The 24,434-nt window shown below is 37.9% G+C and overlaps 1 protein-coding gene across 1 annotated transcript; it reads left to right on the top strand.

The window, feature by feature from the left end:
- Positions 1-848: 848 nt before the first annotated feature.
- Atp6v1b2 (ATPase H+ transporting V1 subunit B2) lies at positions 849-24,021 on the top strand. The gene is made up of 14 exons (XM_005329289.4): positions 849-1,031; positions 7,107-7,162; positions 13,199-13,297; positions 14,035-14,128; positions 14,254-14,331; positions 14,832-14,971; positions 15,250-15,351; positions 15,695-15,792; positions 16,368-16,491; positions 17,394-17,544; positions 19,027-19,109; positions 20,031-20,135; positions 20,890-21,019; positions 22,655-24,021. The coding sequence occupies exons 1-14, from the start codon at positions 896-898 to the stop codon at positions 22,792-22,794; spliced, it is 1,536 nt and encodes a 511-aa protein (XP_005329346.1). The 5' UTR covers positions 849-895; the 3' UTR covers positions 22,795-24,021.
- Positions 24,022-24,434: the final 413 nt, after the last annotated feature.

Raw genomic sequence — 24,434 nt, 5'->3', positions numbered from 1 at the left:
CTTTGTCCATCCACTCATCTTAGTGATCCCCCTAAAAGTGGACCTTGAACAGCTTCCCACTCTATACACAATCTTTGCTTTGTCTTTTTCAGGTCCTCATCATTTATTTGTTTATACGTCACAAATCTTAGTTCATCCCAGGTGTCTTCTTGGATATTTACAAACAATCCAAGGAAACCTAACAGATTCCCAAGCAGAATAGTTTCCCTCTTTCATCAGCAGCAAAATTTCCCTCTCCTTCTCTGTGCCAGTCCTGTCAACGGCGCCAGAATCTATTCAAGCTCCATCAAATCTGGACTGTCACCTTCTGCAGCCTGTCATCCTATTTCAGTTCGGACCCTTGTGTAGCTTTCAAAACTATTCCTGGGTGTCTTTCACACCAATGCCCACAACTTAAAACAAACCAACAGATGCTTGTTGAATGGATACAGGAGTTAAAGAATTGGGTAGGGAGATAGTAAGGGAAACAAATAATGGCTCCTAGTACCCTCCCTGGTCATAGAGTCACACATTTCCCCTGTTTTTCAAGGTGCGTTTTATAGTTTAAGTTCTCTTCATTCAGTGCAATGAAAGGCAATTCTAAAATGGACATCAATTGGCCTTTTCTTGCACGTGTTCCCCTCTCGCTCAATCTGGCCCCTCTTTGGCTTCCTTTTCCCTCTCCCTGGCGAGCGCCGGCCCTCCCAGCACGCTGGTCAGCTCCTCTCCTCTGCGCGCTCTCAGCCCCGCCCACGCGGAGCCCGAGTCACGAGGCCGGGGGTGGTGAGCCGCGAAGGGGGCGGAGCCAAGATGGGTCTCCGCAGCGCGCCTGGGCGGAGCCTGGTGCGCGGGCCGCCCTAGTATATCTGCGCCTGCGCGGCGCTGCTGTGGGGCCAGTCGGGACGGAGGAGACAAGATGGCGCTGCGGGCGGTGCGGGGGATTGTGAACGGGGCCGCACCCGAGCTACCCGTGTCCGCCAGTGGGCCCATGGCGGGATCTCGGGAGCAAGCGCTGGCAGTCAGTCGGAACTACCTCTCCCAGCCTCGCCTCAGTGAGTATATGAGAGCAGCGGAGAAACAGCCTTCGCTTCTTCGCCTTGCCCTTTGCTCCCGCTCACCTGCTTAGCCAGCGGGCGGGGTGAATTTTTTCCCCCTCTCCGGAGACCCACAAGTGTGTCTCTGGGAGATTTGCGTGTGCTTGACATTTCCACGACTTAACGTGGGCAGAGCGCAAGAGCACCAGCGGGAACTTTCCTGGGGTTGGTGGGCTCGTGGCTACTGCCCTTCCCTCTCCAGCCTGCCTGGGCTGGAGCATTCACAGGCACTTGCCTGTCCCTGAGGAGCCTCGTCTCTCGGATCTTAATCTTCTCCTGACCTGGTTTGAAGGTCCTGGGGTCGAGGGAACGCCCCTTCCCATCTCCTCCCGCTGGTGAGGACCTCAGGGCAGGTCGTAAGCTTCTGGGAAGGCGGACTGTGTAGTGCCTTCGCTGACGTGGTCAGGCCTTTGGTGGATGGAGGTCAGGCCCACAGCCAGAGGGAGATGTGTCTTGTTGGGTGGAGGGGCTGTTTCGCGGGAGAACACCTAGATACCAGAGAACCTTAGAGCTGAAAAGTACCCTGCAAAGTCATCCAGTCCAGCCCTCTCATTTTACGGGTGAGAAGCCAAAGGTTCTGGGATGATAGGACTTGCCAGGCTTCAGACATCTCTAATTATTGACAGAGCAGGAGAATGAAAATCCAGGTTTCCTAATTCCCCTTGGGCTTTTTTTTTTTTTTTTCCTTCTGTCGTTGCCTCTTCAATTATTGACCAGTTAACCAAACTAGGTCGAGTGCAAGGTTCTTTGGGAAAGCCAAGCAGCTTTTCCCTTATCTAGCATATATGCATAGGCTTAAGTGTTGTGATTATAAAGGGCCTTAATAAATTAGGTTTAGGTAGATGGTTCAGCAGTTCCAAAAGAAATGGTTCTTGATTATTAAAGATAATAGTTGTTAACATCAGACCTCTTCAACAGCTTCCTTAGGAACTGGGGATGAAATACTTTTTTAAAAAGCTTGGAAAAGTACCTGATGTTTCCCCAAATAACGAGACTGCATTCGTGATGTTTAATTGCCAGCCTATCTATTTGTGGGTGGCTCATTGGTTAAAAAGAATTTCAGAGGAAGGGTTTTAGTGAAGCACTCTCCAGCCTGACTAATCCCATCCTGATCTGTCACTGGGTCATGTGATAGCACTGCAGCCTAAGGAAGAAGATTGCTGAGATGAGCTTTTTACAGTGGAAATTGTTTAAATCAGGAATGCCTGTGGGGGGTATATGAGCTGAGGTAAATGTTGGAGAAATTGATAGATGTTGCATTCTTAAATAAACCTTGGCAAACTGTACCTAGGAACTACCAATTCTCTTATGAATTGCATTTGTATGCTTTGCTTTGGGCAGAACAGATAGACAATAATGGTGCCTCTAGAAAAAGGTTTTAAGGGTACAGTCTTCAATGTCAATTCAGAATATGAACAAAAATAATAACATTGTTTAAAGAGTAGTCTCACATAATTACTTCACATTTTGTATGTCAACCAATGGCTGAAGAACTTCCCCCACAAAACTGTTGCAGCATCTTGCTTAAAATGGGACCTTTATAGGTCAGGGATCCATTTTGTATCTCTAGTATCTTCTACATTGCCTGACATAGAAGGTATTCTATAAATTCTTGTATAACTTGCATGTAAGCCCCTTGTTTTAATAATTTAATGGGTAAATTCTTAATATGGATGGAATCAGAGTAGGGAGTTACAATACCTAATTGTTCTGAACAGTTTCCCTTCCATATGTGAGTCATTCTAAACATAAGTAATATATATGGGCTTGGAACTTCATTTGGATTTTTTTCCTATTTTGCCACATCTTTTTTGGTTCCAATTGGTGGTACTAGGAATTGAACCCATTTGTGCTCTGCCACTAAGTCACATCCCTTTTTGTTTTTTATTTTGAAACAGGACTTTACCAAATTGCTGAGGATTTCACCAAGTAGCTGAGGGTCTCACATAGTTGCTAAGGCTAGCCTTGAACTTGCACTTGCAGTCCTGCTTAGCTTCCTGAGTTGCTGGGATTACAGGCCTACACCACCACAACCAGCTTAACATCTTAATTTGTGTAATGAAAGATTGATGATGGTATCTAAGGTGGTTGTAGCTATTTAATATATGCTTTAATTTTTCTTTCTTGTTTTTCTTTCTCATGCTAGAGATTGAACACAGGACCTTGAACATGCTTGACAAGCTCTTCACCACTAAGCTACACACACAGCCCCTAATATATGCCTTTTGAATGAAGGAATGGAATAGTATTGGCAGTTTCACTGTACAAATTAGATCCTGTTAAGAAACAAATTCAGGATTATAGGACTGTCAAAAAGAAATGGAAATATCTATTCAGCTTTGAAATTAGTAAATAATTTTGAAAACCTCAATTGAATTTCTTTTTTTTTTTAGTAGAATTTCTAAAGTCACAGGAAAAGAAGACTTTTCTGTTAATCCTTGAGAAAAATTCAATAATATACATTGAGCTTTTCAATGCTAAATATTTTTAATTTTGTGATCTCCGTTTTTCTTGAGACCCTCAATCAACTAATGTTAAGTTTCTTACATCATGAATCAAAGCTTGCCCCAGCAAAAGTCATAAAAGAATGTTTTGCTTGCTTTTTCTAGAACTTCTCTCTCAGATGCCTACTGCTCAGAGTTAGTTTTATCTTCTTACACAATAGAAGATGATTGCTCTGAGTTTTTGTTTTGCTATTAAGGTGGAGCCTAAAAGACTAGGACTCTTATTATGCAATGGCTGTTGAGTTTTCTCTTTGAATGTGTGGCAATCATTAAAGGCATTCATAGTGTTGAACAATCTCTTATCAAGCAGAAAAAAGGGGATGTCATCTGAAATATATGTTCCTTAAAACCTTTGTGGATTTTGATTTTTCAGTGTTTATCACGTGTATTTCAGAACCAAAGATGTGGCTTTTTGGCTGTAAAATGTGTTAAGTATGTAATATAAGCATGTTTCTACTATATTGTTAGCTTTCTGATCATCCACCACACACTCACCTATGGACTCAAGTTCTTAGAATATTTCTAAGAGAAGAGCGATTTTGATAAATAAAATAATTAATAATTAACCTTTTGAAGAGCAACTTAATGTTTTTGACAGCTGTGCTTTGATTATCTCTGCTTTGGACTATTTAATGGTAAAGGTGAGGAAGGCTGGATAATTGAGGGATAAAAGGTAGCAGCATCAGATGCGTTTTCTGCTTAGTTTTCTTGTAGTCCAAATATTAGGAATGTGTGATCTCCATATTTTTAAATTATAGTGGGGACTAAGGAAAAAAATGCTATAGGGTCATAGAATACGAACTTTATAATTAATTAGTAAGCCTGGTTCCTCCATTGGGTAGCAGATTTCTTAGGGATTTTATTTCCTTAAGTGTAAAGTGAGATTGTATCAGCCTTGCTTATTTCACAATGTTTTGTGAAGGTAAAATCAGATAATCGATCTGAAAATGATCTGTAAAAGCATGACACTCTCCAAATACAAAGTTTGGTAGTTTTTTTTTTTTTTTACCTTGTTTGAGTTATAGTATTTATTAGCTCAATTTTCACATATCAATTTAAATATGATTCACCTCTCGTTTGTACCAGAAGTGGCCTCCTCACAATTTTCATGATTTCTAGTGAAAGAAAACTGCTGCAGCATCTCCTGAGATATTCCATTCTCTGCTAGATTTCTTCCAGCAGCTGTGACTCCACTGGAGAAAGATTGTTTTGTAGTAATGACAGAATGTGGACAAAGGGAAATAATGCCTGGGGCAAAATAGTAAAAAAAATACCTACTTTTCTGAGCTAAAATTGCAGATTGGTGAAATTATTTGGAATGGTACTGGTATATAATTCTTGCAAATAAGTGCTAGAATGTACCCTGTCACACAAACAACCAACTTATTTCTGTTTTAGAATTTGTGTTGCAGTAGTTTAAAGACCAAATGGCTGGAGATTCAGATCCTTGGGCAAGTTACTTAATTTCTCCAAGAATAATTTTTCTCTTCTAAAATGTGAAATAATCTCTAACTCAGGTGTGTGATGGAGGTTAAATGAGAATTCCTGACAGGCACTCATTAGATGTGGCTTGGGTGTTGGTAATGTTCATCAAGTAACTTACAGGGTTTATTTGCACACTTTTTAAAGTCTAGATAATGTTGAAAATTTAGAAGACTCTTCTTTTGAGGAAGTAGAATCTCCTGTAGTAGAAGTCAGCTCCATTCACTGTTTCCAGGAAAAGCCATGTTTCTTTTTCTTGGTCATGCTTTTTTGCTCCTGACTGGCAAAACTTCATAGTTTGGCATGAATTTGAATTTTAAACACAAGATTCCAATTCATAGTTGTTGTAGAGTTTAGATTTTCAGAAAAGAGTCTATTTTGTTAAAAATTAATGAGAATTTTAAGAACTTGAGGGATTTTAATGATGTATTTTATTCAGGACAGAGCTTTATAAAGCTTATCTCAAAGCTTTATTCCCTTTCATTCCACACTGTTTAAATGAAGGTTTTTAGAAGGTCTGTGTTTTTGCATTTTTTAAAAAAATTGGGTTTCAAGAAGACATGTTTCTGATGAAGCTCACTTCCCGTTTCTTTATAGTAATTTTAGAAATTCATTGAAAAACAATGTTTGGAGTCTTTTAAATGAGAACAATAAGGAAGATTTTCTTAAAAGTGATAGAAAATGCCACAAAAGGAATCTTTCTAATAATTATAAGGGAAATGAGTGATCCTCTTACATTCTCATTCATTCAGGTATCTATTTTTCAACTTGTGATATGCAAGTTGAAAAAAACAAACAAAAAAACCTCAATCAGGTTGGGGGCCTCTGTTGAGACCTTATGGTTACTGATCATTTGTAACAAGGTGGAGGAATTGTGTTTGTAAATTTTAAAGCCCCTTGAGTGGACAGACTGGTTATAAAATGGTTTCCTCATTCTTGGGAGTTCATATTTGTGCCAGGAATCTCTGTCCAAGTTCATTTGAAGACCTCAAATCAAGCAAGTGAAAAAATTCCTAATTGCTTAACAGCTTCATATAAATTGTTTCAGACTTTGTAATAATTTTCTTCTAAAATTTATGTCATGTGTTTTTTAACTGTTTTGATTATGAAACTTAGTGAATTCTGAAGTTTTCTGTTTGAGTTCCCTTGTCCTAAACGTTCCTTTTTTTTTTTTTCTTTGGTGCTGGGGATTGAACCCAGGGACTTGAGCATGCGAGGCAAGCAAGCTACCAACTGAGCTATATTTCCAGCTCTCTAAATGTTCTTTTTTATACCTAATCTCTTTTGCTAGGAAGGATGACTATCTTCTTTCTAAAAATGAAAGATATGGGTAATACCTTACAGAGTAACAGTTTATTTTTAGGGAATACTTGGCTGTGAATTATCAGACTCCAACCTGGTAGTAATATTTGACTTTTTTTTTTTTTTAAGATTACTTATCTTAATTGACCCCTAGCATTTTATTCCATTGCTCATTATCTGTTTCTCAGGCTCTTTTCAATATTTTTTATGATTTTACTTTATGGAATACATTTTCTCACTTTTGTGAATTTTGTTGCTTCTGCTTTAGGTTAAGATTCTTTTTCCTTCCTGACCTACTTAGTTAAGTGCCACCTCCTCTATAAAGCTTTTCCTTTTCTCTCCAAGATAGGAACTTTATTATTCTGTTTTTGCTGTGCTCCCAGAAATCCTCTGCAAGCCTCAGTTACTACCCTTATCTCAGAACCTTATCTCATCACATTGAAATTCCCCTCCCTGCATGAAAACTCAACTTCTAAAGGCAGGCAGCCTCTGTACCTGTTTTTGTATGGGGTGTTTAGAACAGTGGCTCAGCCAATAAGATTCAAAATATTTTTGATGAGGGTATATTATGAAAAATAGTAAGGCATATTTTACAAATTCATTTTGTTAAAAAAATTGTGTAGCTGTTCAGTGTTCCATATTATAATAGATGGGATAAAGTAGAAGTTTTTTTGGTAGTAATAGAGAAGGTAATTTAGGCTCTTGTGCTCTTGACTAAAGTTGACTCTTCTGTGTTTCTTTTCAGCATACAAGACAGTTTCAGGAGTCAATGGTCCACTGGTGATCTTAGATCAAGTTAAGGTAATCCACTGTCTGTTATGATCAAGTCGTTTATGTAATTAAAAGTGTGGTGTTAAGTACTATTCCATATACTTTAGATTTTGTTATGATTTTAAAGCTATCCTGTGGTCTGAATGTCAGTATTATATAGGAAACAAATTGGAGACCAAAAGTCAGAACACTGGATTTCAGTACTAGTTAGTATAGGTTCTATTTGTTTCTGTGAGTTCATCATCTGCAAATTGGGGGGAGGAATCCCCAATCCTACTCAATAGTTTTATTAGATAAAAAGAAAACCAGCAATAATATTTATGAGTATGTTTTCTAACCTTTAGGATATTATGCAGATACATGGTATCTTATATTTTATAGTTATTTTTATAGTATTTATCTTATTTCTACTAAATTTTAAGCTGTTGAGTAAGCTTTGCTACTTTTAGAGCCTGATATTGGTTTTGAAGTAATGAATATATAAGAACAGATTATCTCAATAGTGACTGTAACCTAAAACAAAGAATAGGGTATACTTATTCAGTTTGTTGTAAAAATCTTTGGGTATGTTGGATTTTTACCTATAAATAAAAATTATAAACACTGTTAGCATAGACTACAGTTTAGTTGGATGTCTCAGGCTATGCTTCCTGCCTGATCTCTGTGATCAGAATGTTCTCAGAAAGTAATTTATATACCTGTTGTCTAGAAGAGTAATTCTACATTAGTTGTTCTTGGGGTGGGTCAGGGGAGAACACATGATTACCACTTTATTGACAGGCTAATGATGGTTGTATGTTTGGCCTGTGGTCCCCATGGAAGCAGAAAATAAAGTGAAAAGCATTTCTTATAAAAAAGGGCAAAGTTTGTGGTTTCTTAAGCTTATCATTAAAATAATATTTTTGTGTATGACAAGATATCTTTACAAATAAATCTTGAAATTAACCCTAGCAAGTTCACCTTCTGGCCATGGTTTCATACTAGTCTACAAATTAGGCAAAGTCTCAACATATTAATCTCAGGATGTATAAGACTTAGGCAAGTGCCTGTTAATGTCTTATTTTAAAAAAAAATAGAGATTACACTTTTATTTTTGAGGAAAATATTAAGAAGCTTTATTTCTGTATCATTATTTGCTAAATAAATTTTGGCTAATATTTTTAATATATGTATTTTTATATTAGTTTATTATTGAAAAGCAGCTCATCAAATATTTAGGTTTCAATTGTGTTAAGATCTGAGCTCAGATAAGAATAGTGTAGTAGAGAAGCAGATGTAGCAGAAATACTAAGAGTGTGTTGGTAAGTGCTGTCAAGGGTGATTGAGGAGGATGTGAGAATCAGTAATAGAAAGGACTTAGAAAACATCTCTGTGAAGTAATTTTAAGAGAACCAAAAAGTTTGTTACTCTGAAGTATAGCTCTTATTGAGGAAAAACTGGTAAAGAAATTTTTTTGTTTTAAAAGATAGCTCCATACCATAAAATTTGGAATGATTTTTTTTTTCCTCTTGATTTGGTTTGGTTTTTAGTTTTTGGCTTTAATTGCATACACATATGCTTAAGGGGCAGATAATTATATGGATTCTGTTTGGATAGAAGATGGAGAGCTACTCTCCAATTTATTGTAGCATATATTAAATTATAAAACCAGAGAACGGGTAGTGTTGGCACAGATTCCAGAATTCTTGATAAAATGTACTCCTGTCAGATAGTAGCAAAAATATCTATGTTAAAAACAGTAAAATTATGACAAAGTAGTGTTGATCCCAGTAAACCAGGTTGATTTCATATAGAAAATATATCAGTTTAAAAGCAAACGTTTGACTAAACTAGAAAAAAACTATATTCTTCTCAATAAATACAGAAAAAGTTAACTCATTTTATTATAAAAGGAAGCCTCTTAATAGATAAGGAATAGAACAAATTAACCTCTTTCCAGGTATCCACAACCTAGCAGACAGCATCCTTAAGGAGACTCTAGAAACATTGCCAATTAAATCAGTGAAAGGAACTCTACTCTAACCCTGTTCTCAGTACTTCACTTCTGACACCAGATGTGTGGGTTTTTACCCCACAACAGTTCATGTCAGTTTTCCAATGACACCTACTGGGTGACCTATAATTTAACTCAGTTCTGACTCTAACTGCAGACCTACAAGTTAAGGGCTTAGTTTTATAAGACTGCCTCTCTTCAGATGCCAGTCACAAATATTGGGTACCTAGATTATCCACAGCTACCTTCTGATTTGACTGTAAATTAGAGGTTTTCTTGTCACATCTCAAAACAGTTTACTATTACTGAGCTATACAAAGGATGCAAATAAACAACCAGATGAAGAGATACATAGGGTGAGGTCCCGAAGGGTCCTGAGCACAGGAACTTCTGTCCCCATGAAGCCAGGGTTGCCACCCTCTCGGCACATGGATGCATTCTCCACCAACTCTGTAAAGCTCTTTAAACCCCTTCAGTTAGGATTTTTGTGGAGACTATTACATAGTGTGATTAATTGCGTAGTGATTACATCAGTCTCCAGTCTCTCTCCCCTGCTCAAAGGACAGAGGATAAGATGAAAGTTAAAATCCTCTAATGATGAGCTTGGTTCTCCTGACAACCACCTCATCCCCTCATCCTTAGGGGCTTTCCAAAAGTCTTCACTCTAAGGTACACTTGGGTATGATTGAAAGAGGTGCCTTATGCATTCCTCATAGAAATAGAAAAAGCAGTCATGAAATTCATCTGGAAAAATATGAGACCCAGAATAGCTAAAGCAATCATTAGCAGGAAGAGTGAAGCAGGTGGCATCACAATACCAGACCTTAAACTATCCTACAGAGCAATAGTAACAAAAACAGCATGGTGTTGTCACCAAAACAGACTGCTAGACTAATGGTACAGAATAAAGGACACAGACACTAACCCACAAAATTACAATTATCTTATATTAGACAAAGGTGCCAAAAACATGCATTGGAGAAAAGATAGACTTTTCAATAAATGGTGCTGGGAAAACTGGAAATTCATGTGCAACAAAATGAAATTAAACCACTATCTCTCACCATGCACAAAACTCAAAGTGGATCAAAGACCTAGGAATTAAACTAATAGAAGAAAAAATAGACCCTAATCTTCATCGTGTGGGATTAGGCCCCAACTTCCTTAATAAGACTCCTATAGCACAAGAATTAAAACCAATAATCCATAAATGGGACAGATTCAAACTAAAAAGTGTTATCTCAACAAAAGAAACAATCTGTGAGGTGAACAGAGAGCCTACATCTTGGGAGCAAATTTTTACCCCTCACACATCAGATAGAGCACTAATCTTTAGGGTGTATAAAGAACTCAAAAAGCTAAGCACCGAAAAAATCAAATAACCCAATCAACAAATGGGCCAAGGACCTGAACAGACACTTAACAGAAGAGGATATACAATCAATCAACAAATATATGAAAAAATGCTCATCATCTCTAGCAATCGGAGAAATGCAAATCAGAACTACACTAAGATATCATCTCACTCCAGTCAGAATAGCAGCTATTATGAAGACAAACAACAATAAATGTTGGCAAAGATATGGGGGAAAAGGTACACTCATACATTGTTGGTGGGACTGCAAATTGTGTAGCCAATATGGAAAGCAGTATGGAGATTCTTTGGAAATCTGGGAATGGAACCACCATTTGACCCAGCTATACCTCTCCTTGGTCTATACCCAAAGGACTTAAAAACAGGATAGTACAGGTACACAGCCACATCAATGTTTATAGGAGCACAATTCACAATAGTTAAAACTGTGGTGCCAAACTAGATTCCCTTCAGTAGATGAATGGATAAAAAAAATTGTGGCATATATACACAATGGAATATTACTCAGCAGTAAAAGAGAATAAAATCATGGCATTTGCAGGTAAATGGGTGGAGTTGGAGAAGATAATACTAAGTGAAGTTAGCCAGTCCCAAAAGAACAAATGCTGAATGTTTTCTCTGATATAAGGAGGCTGACTCATAGTGGAGTAGGGAGAGGGATCATGGGAGGAAAAGACGAACTCTAGATAGGGCAGAGGGGTGGGAGGGGAAGGGATGGGGCAGGGGATTAGCAATGATGGTGGAATGTGATGGACATCATTATCCAAAGTACATGTATGAAGACATGAATTGATGTGAACATACTTTATATACAAAGATATGAAAAATTGTGTTCTATATGTGTAATAAGAATTGTGATGCATTCCACTGTCATATATTTTAAAAAAATAAAAGCAATTAAAAAAGAGGGTGCCAAATGAAAGATGCTCCTTTTACCTTTATTGCTCCTATCACTTAGGAAATTACAAGGGTTTTAGTAGCTCTGGCCAGGAATGGTACTAAGACCATACCTATATTTCTTTTTGTATCACAATATCAGAGTCAGGAACTAGGTGAGGATGCATTGTCTCTATCACCATTCATCTTTTGTGCTTGACACTTAGTAATGCTGCAGGGCAGAGAAGTTAGAATATAATAGGATTGGAAAGGCAACAACTATAGCTATTTCTTGAAGTGATTAAACAGAAACCCCAAGTCATTAAGTGGCAAATGATTAGAAATGATGGTATAGATTAGCTTTTGGGTTCAGGAGCAGTCTTCACAAATCTGTAGTGTCCTGTAACTAATTATTTAGAGCAAACTATAAAGCAGTTGAAAGACCATGAAAGTATGCCGAATGGAATATTACTCATCCTTAAAGAAGAATGAAATTATGGCATTTGCAGGTAAATGGATGAAGCTGGAGAAAATTATGCTAAGCAAAATAAGCCAAACCCCAAAAAACAAAAGGTTGAATATTTTCTCAGATAAGCGGATGCTGATCCATGATGAGGGCTGGGGGTTCGAAGGAACTTTGGATTGTGCAGAGGGGAATGAGAGGAGGGGAGGATGTGTGGGGATGGAAGGATGATGGAATGAGATGGACATTTTCACCCTATATAAATATACCAGTGTGACTCCACACCATACCATGTTCAACCAGAGGAAGGAGAAATTGTGCTCCCATTTGTGTACCATGTGTCAAAATGCATTCAACTGTCGTGTATAACTAATTAGAACAAATTAAAAAAATTAAAAGAAAGGGAAAAAGAACTCAGAATGCAAAGATGACATTTTCTCTGTCCAATAACTGAAAGTTTTGAGGATTTCCTAAGGGGGAGGGGAGACCAGGAAAGAAATTAATATTCTGCTTATTTTGAATGATTCCATGTATTTTGAGTGAATGAACTCAAAATACTAAAGGTGTTGATGCTACCCAGGTTGCACAATCAGAAGTAAACTATTGAGTGTAGGATTTGAAACAGGTATAAGCAAATCAGTGGGGAAAAAAATAAAGAGCCCCCAAACCAGCTGACTTCACAGCTGAGATGTCAGCTTGGTAGCTGAGACGTTGAGAGGCCATGGGAGATAACTTGTGCTAGTTATAATATTGTTGAAACATTCATTTCCCATATGAAAAATAACAAAAATAAAGTAAAAATTGATGCCGAAAATAAACCTGGATCAATTAAAGGCATAAAAATGAAACAAGCCTATTAGAAGACAACATTGAGGCTGGGGATGTGGCTCAAGTGGTAGCATGCTCACCTAGCAGGCGTGAGGAACTGGGTTTGATTCTCAGAGCCACATAAAAATAAAATGAAGACATTGTGACTACCTAAAACTAAAAAATAAATATTTTTTAAAAATCTTTAAAAAAAAAAAAAGACAACATTGAGGACCTTTTTTTTTTTTAATAGTTGTAGATAGACAGCATGCCTTTCTATACTCTCAAACATGTGTACAGAAGAAAAGCAATACATTTAACTTGCATGTTTTCATGGGTATAAAACTGTTCTTTACCCTAAATTGTGTTTGCTGGCATTTTTACAATGGTGTGTGTTATAAGGACTTAAACTCTGGAGGATGCTATGAATTCTTACAAAGCTAAGTGTTGGAGGATGGAAGGGTTGCACATGCTTTGGTAGAGATGACATACAGAGTTATTTAGGGAACTTTTAAAATGTTGGTTATTGGTCCTTTGTTTATTCCCATTTAGTTTCCCAGATATGCTGAGATTGTCCACTTGACATTACCCGATGGCACGAAGAGAAGTGGGCAGGTTCTAGAAGTTAGTGGTTCCAAAGCAGTGGTTCAGGTAAGCATCCTAATCAAAAACACATAGGGGTCAGGGGTGGATGTGCATGCCTGTAATCATAGCAGTTTGGGAGGCTGAGGTAGGAGGATAGTAAGTTCTAGATTAACCTCAACTATTTAGCAAGACTCTGTCTCAAAATAAAAAGAGCTGGGGGGTATAGTTCCGCATTAGAGTGCCCCTGGTTTAGTCTCCAGTACCAAAAACAGAAAACACAAAGGAAATACAACTTGTTTTTTTCTTCAGAGAGTATCTTTAGAGATTGATTACTGGCTGCAGGAGAAGAATATTCATGTTTTATTGATTTTTAAATGGAAAAAATAAAAATCGTCACACCAAAGGAGAGAGAGAAAAAGTAGGATTCACTGATGATATGAAATCAAATGATGTCTGAGTCAGTTTCTTTAAATTATCTCTAGTTTTAGTATTATCTGATAATAAAAATAAACAGTTTTCTCAAATAAAATGCTCCCCTAAAATATGTAGGGGTTAGCAAAGTTTCTGTAAGGAGTACAGAGTCAGAAAATTTTTGAGGCTTTATGGACACCGGAAGTTCTTTAATTTTCTTTCTTTTGTTCTTTTATTCCTTCTCTCAACAACTCTTTTTTTCAAAAGAAAAATGTTACAAATAAACAAACAATACTAGCTTGCTTGTGGCATTTGATTTGCAAGACTCTTGGTCTAGTAAGTACGTGATCCAAGTTGCTTTTACCCTTCTGATTAATTCTCTTTCTTGATAGGTATTTGAAGGGACTTCAGGTATAGATGCCAAGAAAACGTCCTGTGAGTTTACTGGGGATATTCTCCGAACACCAGTGTCTGAGGATATGCTTGGTAAATGGACATTGTTATTCATTCTGAGCAGAGATCTGTTTCTCTTAAAAATATTTTCTAAAACTCTTAAAAAATACTATTTGGAAGTCAAGGTGTTCTCTGCATTGCCTCACTATATTTTACAGGCCGGGTGTTCAATGGGTCAGGAAAACCCATCGACAGAGGTCCTTCTGTACTGGCTGAAGACTTCCTCGACATCATGGGTAGGGGCACTAAATGGATTTCTTGTTTGGGGGAAATAACCTCTGTCTGTCTGGTACCTGAGAGTGGTTTTGGTGTATTTTGAGGTAGTAACCAATGTTGTAAATTATGCAGATATTTTATTTATTAATAAATTGATTTTTCCTAGAAATTGTCTTCAAATTTTTAATGTAGTATCAGTATCATAAGATATTATAAAAATCTTATTAGGGCGGGTCTGAATGTTCATAATAAAATCATGGCTGTGAAATTAGGACTTCTCTCTTGTTTGCTATACTTTTATTTCACTTTAGGAACCTCACTATTGCTGTATGTTTTGTGAGTGTCTACAGAGGACTAAAGGAAAAAAATATTTCAGATTTCAAAAATAACATTGTTTTAAGAGTAGGAGTAAATGCTTTCTGGGTTTTTTGAGCTTTTTATTTTAGTTCAATTTGATATATACTTCCATTTATGAATAATTTGTAGACATACTAAAATTTTCCCTTTTGGAATATATTAGGTCAGCCCATCAATCCTCAGTGTCGAATCTACCCAGAAGAAATGATTCAGACTGGTATTTCTGCCATAGATGGCATGAACAGTATAGCTCGGGGCCAGAAAATTCCAATCTTCTCTGCTGCTGGGTTACCACACAATGAGGTGAGAATTAGGGTCTGTTTGGTGTGAAATTTATAGGGAAGAATTTCCAAATGTATCATTTATTGAGAAACCTAATAAATATACAATACTGTTGTTTATGTAGTCCATTTACATCAACTGATCCACTTGTGGATCTTTGCAACAATTACAAAATAGTTTTGAGTAAAACCACTAAAATATTTCCAGTTTCATTAATAATCACAGTTGTTAGGATAATAATTATTTTGCTGTAGAAATTTTATTTTAGAATTCAACTTGGTTCTTTTAATCTTCATCAGATTGCAGCTCAAATCTGTCGCCAGGCTGGTTTGGTAAAGAAATCCAAAGATGTGGTGGATTACTGTGAGGAAAATTTTGCTATTGTATTTGCTGCTATGGGTGTAAGTATGAAGTTTTTCTGCGTTAGTATAATATGTGGAGTTAACTGCTTGTGTTGCTAGATCAATGTTGTAAACTACACATAAAGCTGACTTTATCTCTAAGTAGAGAACTTAAACAACTTGTCACTGTGGCCAAATTGAGAATTAAAGTTTAGCATTTGACTTGAAACTTAAAAGACTATTTTTCCTGCACAAAGCTGCTCTTGGTTGACTTTTGGGAAAATTTTTTGGGTACCTTAAATTTCAAGGGAAGAAACAATTCAGATCTATAGCTTGGCCTTCATCAGTAACAAATGTTGAGAGTCTTTATCTTCCCAGCACTGATGAAGTCATTGCTATTTAGGTAAACATGGAAACTGCCCGGTTCTTCAAATCTGACTTTGAAGAAAATGGCTCAATGGACAATGTCTGCCTCTTTTTGAACTTGGCTAATGACCCAACGTAAGTAAATGGAGCTATTTCTTTCTGTTTGCCCAGACCGAGGGTCAGAATGTTACCAGGAAAGCCTATGAATATAGGAATGAAGTAACCCTATTATATTCAGATACCAGCCCTGCTTCTTGGGAGTTATTTGGCTTCTGGCAAATTACCTAGACTCTGAAGTTCATAAAAATGTGATAAATAATACTACTCTCACAGTGTGTACATGTTAAATGGGGTCAAATTTTTTTATATTATCTAGCACATAATTGATACTCCAGTGACTTGTTCTTGGGAAATTTGTCTTCCATTTTTTTCCTTTGTTTCTTTTCTTACCACTCCCTCTTAATTTTGAGAATCCATGTAGCTCTGAGAAATTATGGGGTATTTATAAAATGATCAACTTAACTTTGTAGCACTAAGTAGTTCTTACATTTTAAATACACAGAACAGCCTTAATAATTTTTAAAGTCACAATTGCTTTATTGCCCTTGATTTATTGAACACTTTAGAAGGGAAACATACTGTTGTCTAGAATTGTTTTGGTTTTTCTGGCCTTTTATTTTGAGTGACCTGTGGATTATTTTTCCTTTTAGTATTGAACGAATTATCACTCCTCGCCTGGCCCTGACCACAGCTGAGTTCCTGGCGTACCAGTGTGAGAAGCATGTGTTGGTTATCCTTACAGACATGAGCTCTTATGCCGAGGCCCTTCGAGAGGTAACTTTTTCTTTTTCTTCTTATTTCCTCTATTAAACAAAATGGATGAATTTTCAGGGTTGTCTTAACTCTATAGGCTTCTGTAGATTAATTTTCTTAATCATATTTTAAGCTCATTGCTTATTTATTAATAGAATAAAATACTTAGGTAAATACAACTTCTTTTCTGTCAGTGTGGTAGAAATGTTAGAGGGCAAGATTAAATTATTAGCCTGCTTAACACACTGTCATCTCTGTGAGCTAAGAACTGTCTGTAAAATAGTAAATAAGCTCTTCATTCAGTTACAATCCCGGAAGTTCCATTTATCTACACTGTCAGGTTTTAGCTCTTTTCAGATTTCTGTTTTTAATGATGGTAGTATTTATTTAAATAAGTAGTTTAGCAACACTTTCTTTGGAACTTTTTCCCTTTAGAAAATCAAATGCTGAGCATGGTGGCACACACCTGTAATCCCAGCAGCTCGGGAGGCTGAGGCAAGAGGATCGATAGAGTTCAAAGCCAGCCTCGGCAAAAGTGAGGGCTAAGCAATTCTGTGAGACCCTGTCTCTAAATAAAATACAAAAATAGGGCTGGGGATGTGGTTCAGTGGTCGAGTGCCTCTGAGTTCAATCCCAGGGTACCAAAAATGTTTAATTTGGAATGATATTAAGATTCTTATCACCCAGAAATTTTGGGGTATCCTAATACAAGTTACTGAAATTTTTGGTAAGCATTCTTGTTGCAGAATAATTTGATTGATGATCTTAGTAGATTTTTCCAACTCATCACTTTAAGAGATAGTATTTAAAATAAATAGGATGAGATTTTTGAATTTTAATTTGGCATATTCAAACAAACATGTTCTAACCAAGCTTTGCTTTTTATATTCTGGTATGTGATATTTTCCTTAACTGCCTGTCAGGTTTCAGCAGCCAGGGAAGAGGTCCCTGGTCGACGAGGTTTCCCAGGCTACATGTACACAGATTTAGCCACAATATATGAGCGCGCTGGTCGAGTGGAAGGTCGAAATGGCTCTATTACTCAAATCCCTATTCTTACCATGCCCAATGATGGTGAGTTCTTGGTCTTTGGGTCACAGCAGACCTAATTGTTACAAGGACTTTGATTCTAAACCAGAAGACCATCTACCTTGTTGAGTTGGAATTCTTTTGTGAGTTTATCCTCTCAGAGTTTGCCATAACTAGTTAGTTATTTGTACCGAATTACTCACGATCATCATTATTTTTGTGGAAGAAAAGCTTCTTTGTAATTTGAATTTTAAGGTTTTATTAGTTACAGTTTGCCAGGGCATTGTTTTAGATGTAAGGAATTTAAGAATTTCTGGTTTCTGCTAAATGTAAATACTCAGTCTAGTTGGGGACATTTCTTATGTATATGTGCTCCAGTAATGTAAGGTAGTTTATGTTAAATACCACATAAAGAGCACAGATGTAAAGACCACAAGACTCGAGCTGATGGGCAGTGGCTTTTTTGCACTGTGCCTGTGAAAGCATCCAGGGCAGCACCTGCCCAAGTGTGTGCTCAGGGTGACCCCTAGGTTGACATTGTTGAGAATTCCCCTCTGTTGTCTTTTTTGAGATATTTTCAGAAATAATAATAGCTCACTATAATTGAGCACTGTTCTGGATCTTTTAAAATATTCATTCATTGTGTTATCATAGCAACTTAGAAGCAGATCTGAGGCACAGAGAGGTAATTTGTCATGGATAAGAAGTAGAACATTTACAATCTAGACAGTCTAAATTCATAATTCACACCAATTGATACAGTATACTGCCTCTGACATGAAAATAATTTTTCCAAAGTAGTAACTAGGGCTGGGGATATTAGGGCTCAGTTGTTAGAGTGCTTGCCTCACATGCACAAGGTCCTGGGTTCAATCGCCAGTACCACCAAAAAAAAAAAAAAAGCCAAAGGAGTAACCAAAAATGGCTTTATTTGGTTCAGCAGATTTAGAAGTGTATGGCTCTGTGTGACCATTTCAGCACTGCATGAGAAGCACTGCCTCCTCGTCTAGTACCCTCTTGATTGTATAGCCACATGTCTGTCTAAGGTAGCTTATGGACTAAGAGTATTGTCAGTATACATAAAGTTGCCACATTTCTGAATGAGAACTTTGTGTTTAAAATGGAATTTTATTTATACATTGAGGGGAAAGCACATAACTAGAAGAGAGAGTACTTTTTTTTTAATGAGTTCAGCCCCTTTACCGTGTAGTGCCAACACAGCTGAACTATTGGAACCAAACAAATTAAATGGTATAATATGTAGCCCCTAGACACATTTGGCTCTATTTAGGCTAATAAAAAATAAATACAATTCGAAGTTAAGCTCTTCAGTTTCATTAGCTGCACTCTGGGTGTTCAGGATCACATTTGGCTAGTGGATATAATACTAACACAGGTACAGAACATTCCATCATAGAAAGTTGGTCTGGTCGGTGTGGCATTCCTGGGTGATGCTGATTAGCTTCCTGTGGTCAGGTGATATGAGGTCGCCATGTGTTTAACACTATGTATGTCTTCCTCTGACAGATATCACTCACCCCATCCCTGACCTGACGGGGTATATTACAGAGGGGCAGATCTATGTGGACAGACAGCTGCACAACAGACAGGTATCTGACACTTAAAAGTTCTGTGATGCTTATGGAGCCACTCACTTGCTGTGATTTAGATTTTGTTATTAAGAACTATTTTGCTTAGCAAGTTTCAACTTGAATTGCTTTTAACATGGCCATAAAGTTTTCATTTCTGAAACTACAGTTCTGGTGTGGGCAAAGTTCCAGAATTAAGAATTGCCATCTTTCTTTATTATACCTTAAAATGGAGTCAGTTGCCTCAAAGAACTTTAGGGGGTATTATATTCCATTAAGGTATAAGATCTGCCAATTTTGTTATTAATAGGAAAATAATAGTTGATAATTCTGTAGTAATACTGGCTTCTAAAGTCATTTTAGGTAGAACTATTGTTAAACTTTTAATTTTGGATTTTTTGGTTTTTTTGAGTCAGTTTGGAAGACTGTTTAGACTTGATGTGGTAGTGCCAAGCATATATTGAAAATTTAGTTTTTCAAAACAGTCTTGTACTGTTTTAAATTTTTCAAGTTTTTGGACTTAATTCTCAAGTATTAGGCCAGAAAGTGTTTTTTGCCAGGTGTGGTGGCAAACACCTGTAATCCCAGCGGCTCGGGAGGCTGAGGCAGGAGCATCACAAGGTTAAAGCTAGCCTCAGCAAAAGCGAGGCACTAAGCAACTCAGTGAGACCCTGTCTCTGAATAAAATACAAAATAGCTCTGGGGATGTGGCTCATTGGTTGAGTGTCCCTGAGATCAATCCCTAGTACCCCCAGTACCCCAAAACAAGTGGTTTTTTTTATTACCGATTCTTTCCAGGAAGATATTAGAACCCATCTTATAAACAAATGCTGCAGTTTTTGTAATTTTAGGATAATAGTTTCACATTCTTCTTTACTTTACCATAGAACTTGAATTTCATACTTAAATATAGTTATTTTTTTTCCTCCCATTCTACCCAAGATTTACCCACCTATTAATGTACTGCCCTCGCTCTCACGGTTAATGAAGTCTGCTATTGGAGAAGGTATGACCAGAAAGGATCACGCTGACGTATCTAACCAGCTGGTACGTATGTTCTGAAGATGGTGTTTAAAAGAAATGAGTGCCTTTCTCAGTCCATTCTTTTCGGCTGTTCTATTCCTCCTCTTTCTCTCATCACTTTTCTTCTTGTCCAAGTAGGATTTTTAGTACTAAACTTTCATAAAGTATGTAATCATTAATTTGAACCCAAATGATATTTTTCTCATAAAGATAGATGTTAATAATCAATATTAAAACCACCAAGCTTGAAATCCATGTCCAGTGCTATAAAAGTAATAAAAAAAAAAAAACACAAGCACATGGTCATTTTAATTTTTAATACTAGAGTATCCCTGAAAGGATACTTTATCATGTTTCTAGCTTAGCATGGTAAGCACCAGACCACTGAGGGGTACAGTGTGGTATACTCTTGGAAGTCCTTCGTTTCAAAAGTCACATGAGTTTATTAAAGTAGAAATGATAAGCCTTTGATGTTACAAATGTTTTTCTTGAATGAAACTTGGAGATGGATTTCTCTGTATTTTAACTGAGTTCTTTTTCAGATGCTATATAAATTGTAAGGGCATTGGCATACTGAGGAAGTGTATTTTTGTAGAATATGGTAGTATCTGTGCATTGCATGCCTGAAGGCTTCTTTGAGAGAATATAATGAAGTCCTTTTGATACTTTCACATGAGCTTCATGTGAATTGTGTGTGCAATCCTGTGTCCTCTTGTGAAGAGAGCTGCAGCAGTACACATGTGCATGCCATGTCTGTTCACACGAGCTCTCTCCTCAGTACGCCTGCTACGCTATTGGGAAGGATGTGCAAGCCATGAAAGCTGTGGTGGGAGAGGAAGCACTTACCTCAGATGATCTTCTTTACTTGGAATTTCTGCAGAAGTTTGAGAGGAACTTTATTACTCAGGGTAAGATTACTGTTTTCTTAAAAACATAAAAGACCTTTTGAAGTTTTTAAGACCCATTCTCAGAGAATTTACACTGGTCTCTACACAATTTTCCCTCTCATTAGAGAAATTCTTCCAAGGACCTGCGTATCTTTCTTTGCCTTAACCTTTTGGCTCCTTCTCCTCTGCCATCTAAATATCTTGAGAGGATCTTAACTTGTTTATCCAGTTATTTATTTTTTCTTTATTCATTTTTTTAATCTTCTGCTTCTTGGTTGCTAATACTTGAAAACACTCAGTTACTTTTCCCCCTTAAGCATAGACTTTTCACTCTGCTGTGGCTTCTAAATTGCTGTGTATGATCCCTACCCACTTTTTATTTAGGAATGCCATTGTTGTCATGGTACCATCCCCTCAAGTCCAGTAGGACTAGAATCAAAGGTTTTCCTAAGTGACCTCCTATGTGTCCTCCTCCTGGTGCCATGCCTGCTATTCCACGCTCAGTAACTGGCTGTTCTTCTTAACCTTCCTTGGCTCTCCAGTAATTGAATATTTGCTAACTTGTCTTGTTCTCGCTTTAAACATCAGATCCATTTCTGTTTTCATTCCCATTACAATATCTTAGTCTGGTATTTCTCAAACTTTGATTTGCTTTTGAAACAACTGGAAATCTTGTTGAAAATGCAGATTCTGATTCAGTAGTTGTGGGTGAGGCTAGAGTGACGTCCTGGGTGACATTGAAGCTGCATGTTTCTGCCTAGCCACCCTGACACCAAGGCCCTAGACCAAAGTTTTGACCATATCCTTGGCCATTCTCCCTGACTCAAAGGTAAATCTATTGGTTGTCCCACTACTAAAAAACCTATAGTGAGTTTTCTTATTTAATGTATGGGTTTTTTAGGCTGTTTACCTGGTCCCTCCCCTGTTCCTGGTAATGCTAGAAATACTCCGTTTTTGATAATTACAGTAAGTGTATTACTGTTGAAATAATGCCTCAAAGGATACATATGGGATTTGTGCCCTCTTCTCCTTAAACATTATTTATATTAAAATTCCCAAACATAAATAATCATTGAGAGTTTTATTTCCTTAATGTGGAACCTTGATAACTGAGAAGATCTCTAGAGACAGGAATCCAGAACCTTAGCCACTCTTGATTTTTTGGTTGAAGAATGAGATTTATTTGGGGGATAGGGGTGATTCTGCTATTAAAAATAACAACTCTGAAATCCACTGACCTGTTTGAGTATTTGGGTGCTTGATTGCCCTTTTTAGTGTCTGTATTCATCTTGCTCAAATTCAACCATTTCTCCTGTGTTCTGACTTTTTCCTGACTAATCTCTGGACACAGCACTGGGTCTGGTTTTCATTTTTCAAGCATTCTACCCAAATGTTCAAGTTTTAGCTAAACTGCTGTCCCCAGACACACACACTAGGCCTCCCATCGTCTCTCACCAGTGGTCCCCCCTCTTCCCCGTGGTACTTTGTGCTCTTGTCTCCATACTCACTCATTCGGTCTTGAGAGTCCTGACCTGTTTCCTTCCCTGTATTATGCCCATATGGCCTGCTAGTCATTTAACAGAATAAGTATTGGATAGCACTAATGAATTGGAAGTAGGAAGGACCTTGCCATTAATTCAGTGTCAATTTTTTCAGGTCCTTATGAAAACCGCACAGTTTATGAGACTTTGGACATTGGCTGGCAGCTGCTCCGAATCTTCCCCAAAGAAATGCTGAAGCGAATCCCCCAGAGCACCCTGAGCGAATTTTACCCTCGAGACTCTGCAAAGCACTAGCTGCTGCTGCTCTTGCTACTGTGGTGTGAACCTCTTGTGAAGTACTGGCTCCGTCTTCTTGATTCCTTTCGCACTCCTCCATCTCCACCTCTGTGTGGGAGTTTACCTGTTACCCTGTAATTAAAAGCAAAGAATAGGTAACATTGTGCCAGTGTTGCAATGTCTTAAACTGCTAACAGACTTCAAAATATCCCTGTTCAGAAAACCTGATCTTCAGTGCTTTGTTTAAAGTAGCTGCAGGGATGGAGGTGAAGTTTCTTATTGATGTATGTATTTGTACATAGTGGTGTAGTTGCCTAATAATGTTCTCATTGTGTGGGTCTCTCAGACCTGACCCCTCAGTCCCCCTCAAGAGAATCCCTATCTGAAGCTAAATGCTTTGGTCTCAGAATTAGGAGCAAGATCAGGTCTGGAAGAAGTCTCCTTTCAAAAGAGTCATTTTCTTCTGGGTCATTGGTGTGCCTGTGGGTCTGTGCTCTGCTCTAAGCAGATGGCTTTTACTGTCCACCTGCTCTTTCCTGTGTAATGAAAAGATCAACAAAAGGTGTATCCTTTTCTCTCAGCACCTCGGAGTTCGGATTCCCTTTGAGTAACACGCAGAATCATGCCCCTTTGCACAGCGGCATTCATCTGGTTGTGGTGAGATGCCTTCCTTGGGGATCCCTACTGGGTTTCTATGCAAAGAAAATCACATAATTAAAACCACTAGTGGAGTTGTTGTTTGGAAAGAGCTGGAGTACAATAAAAGAGGAAGAAATAAAGAGCTGTAGCCCTTCTGCATGCTGACATGCCAATAGGGGTTTAAGTTTCTGTAGAATTTAGCAGATACTAAGACAAGGTGGGGTGGGGAGCTCTCAGGTTTGTGGATACTACAGATTGTTTACTGTTTGGGAGCAGCCTTTGTTCCCCTGTTGGCCCTGCTTTCTGACCCAGCTCTGCCTTTTCAGGGTGGTCTTGTGGCACAGGTGGTGGAGTTTCGTGCACTCCTGCTCTATCCTGGATGAGCCTTGAGCTTGCTTTTGTGCCATGTCTGCCGTTTGTTCGTGTTCTGTGTTACCCAGGTGCAGTAGTGACTTCCTACTCTATGCATTCCATCTTTCCAGTTGTGTAAAGGTCTTCACTTTTTTCTCTGAGGGGTGGGGGTGGGGAGACTGAGCATGATTATATTTTAATGTAGAAAATGTGACATCTGGATATAAAATGAAAATAAATGTTAAATTAAATGGATGTTACCTACAGTGACTCTGTATCTTCTCATCAGCAAAGTAATGGCAATAAGCAAATAGGTGATGCGTCTCTTCAGTTCACAATTCTAACCACCATAACCCCCTGTGTTACAGGGACATGATCCATGTTTTATACCCTTGTGTCTTGCTGGCTGCCCTTTCCCACCTCTCTGGTGATCGCTCCCACAGCAACTGTAGTGTGATTCCTGGTTGAGTTTCCACAGTTACAATGTCTTTGTTTCAGACATTTTCTGGACTCTACATGCCATGAATGAAGTGGGGGGTGTGGGGGAGTGATAAGTAGAAAATTAAGTACATCTTGAATCAAGCCAGAACCGCTTCACGTAAAACCTTAGATGGGTGTCCAGTGTAAGAGACACCCACTGGTTAAAACATAAGGATATAGCATGGTGG

Source organism: Ictidomys tridecemlineatus, chromosome 14, assembly GCF_052094955.1.
Source record: "Ictidomys tridecemlineatus isolate mIctTri1 chromosome 14, mIctTri1.hap1, whole genome shotgun sequence".
NCBI lineage: Eukaryota > Metazoa > Chordata > Mammalia > Rodentia > Sciuridae > Ictidomys > Ictidomys tridecemlineatus.
Note: the sequence above shows the minus strand (reverse complement) of the source record. Positions and strands in the feature narration are given on the sequence as shown.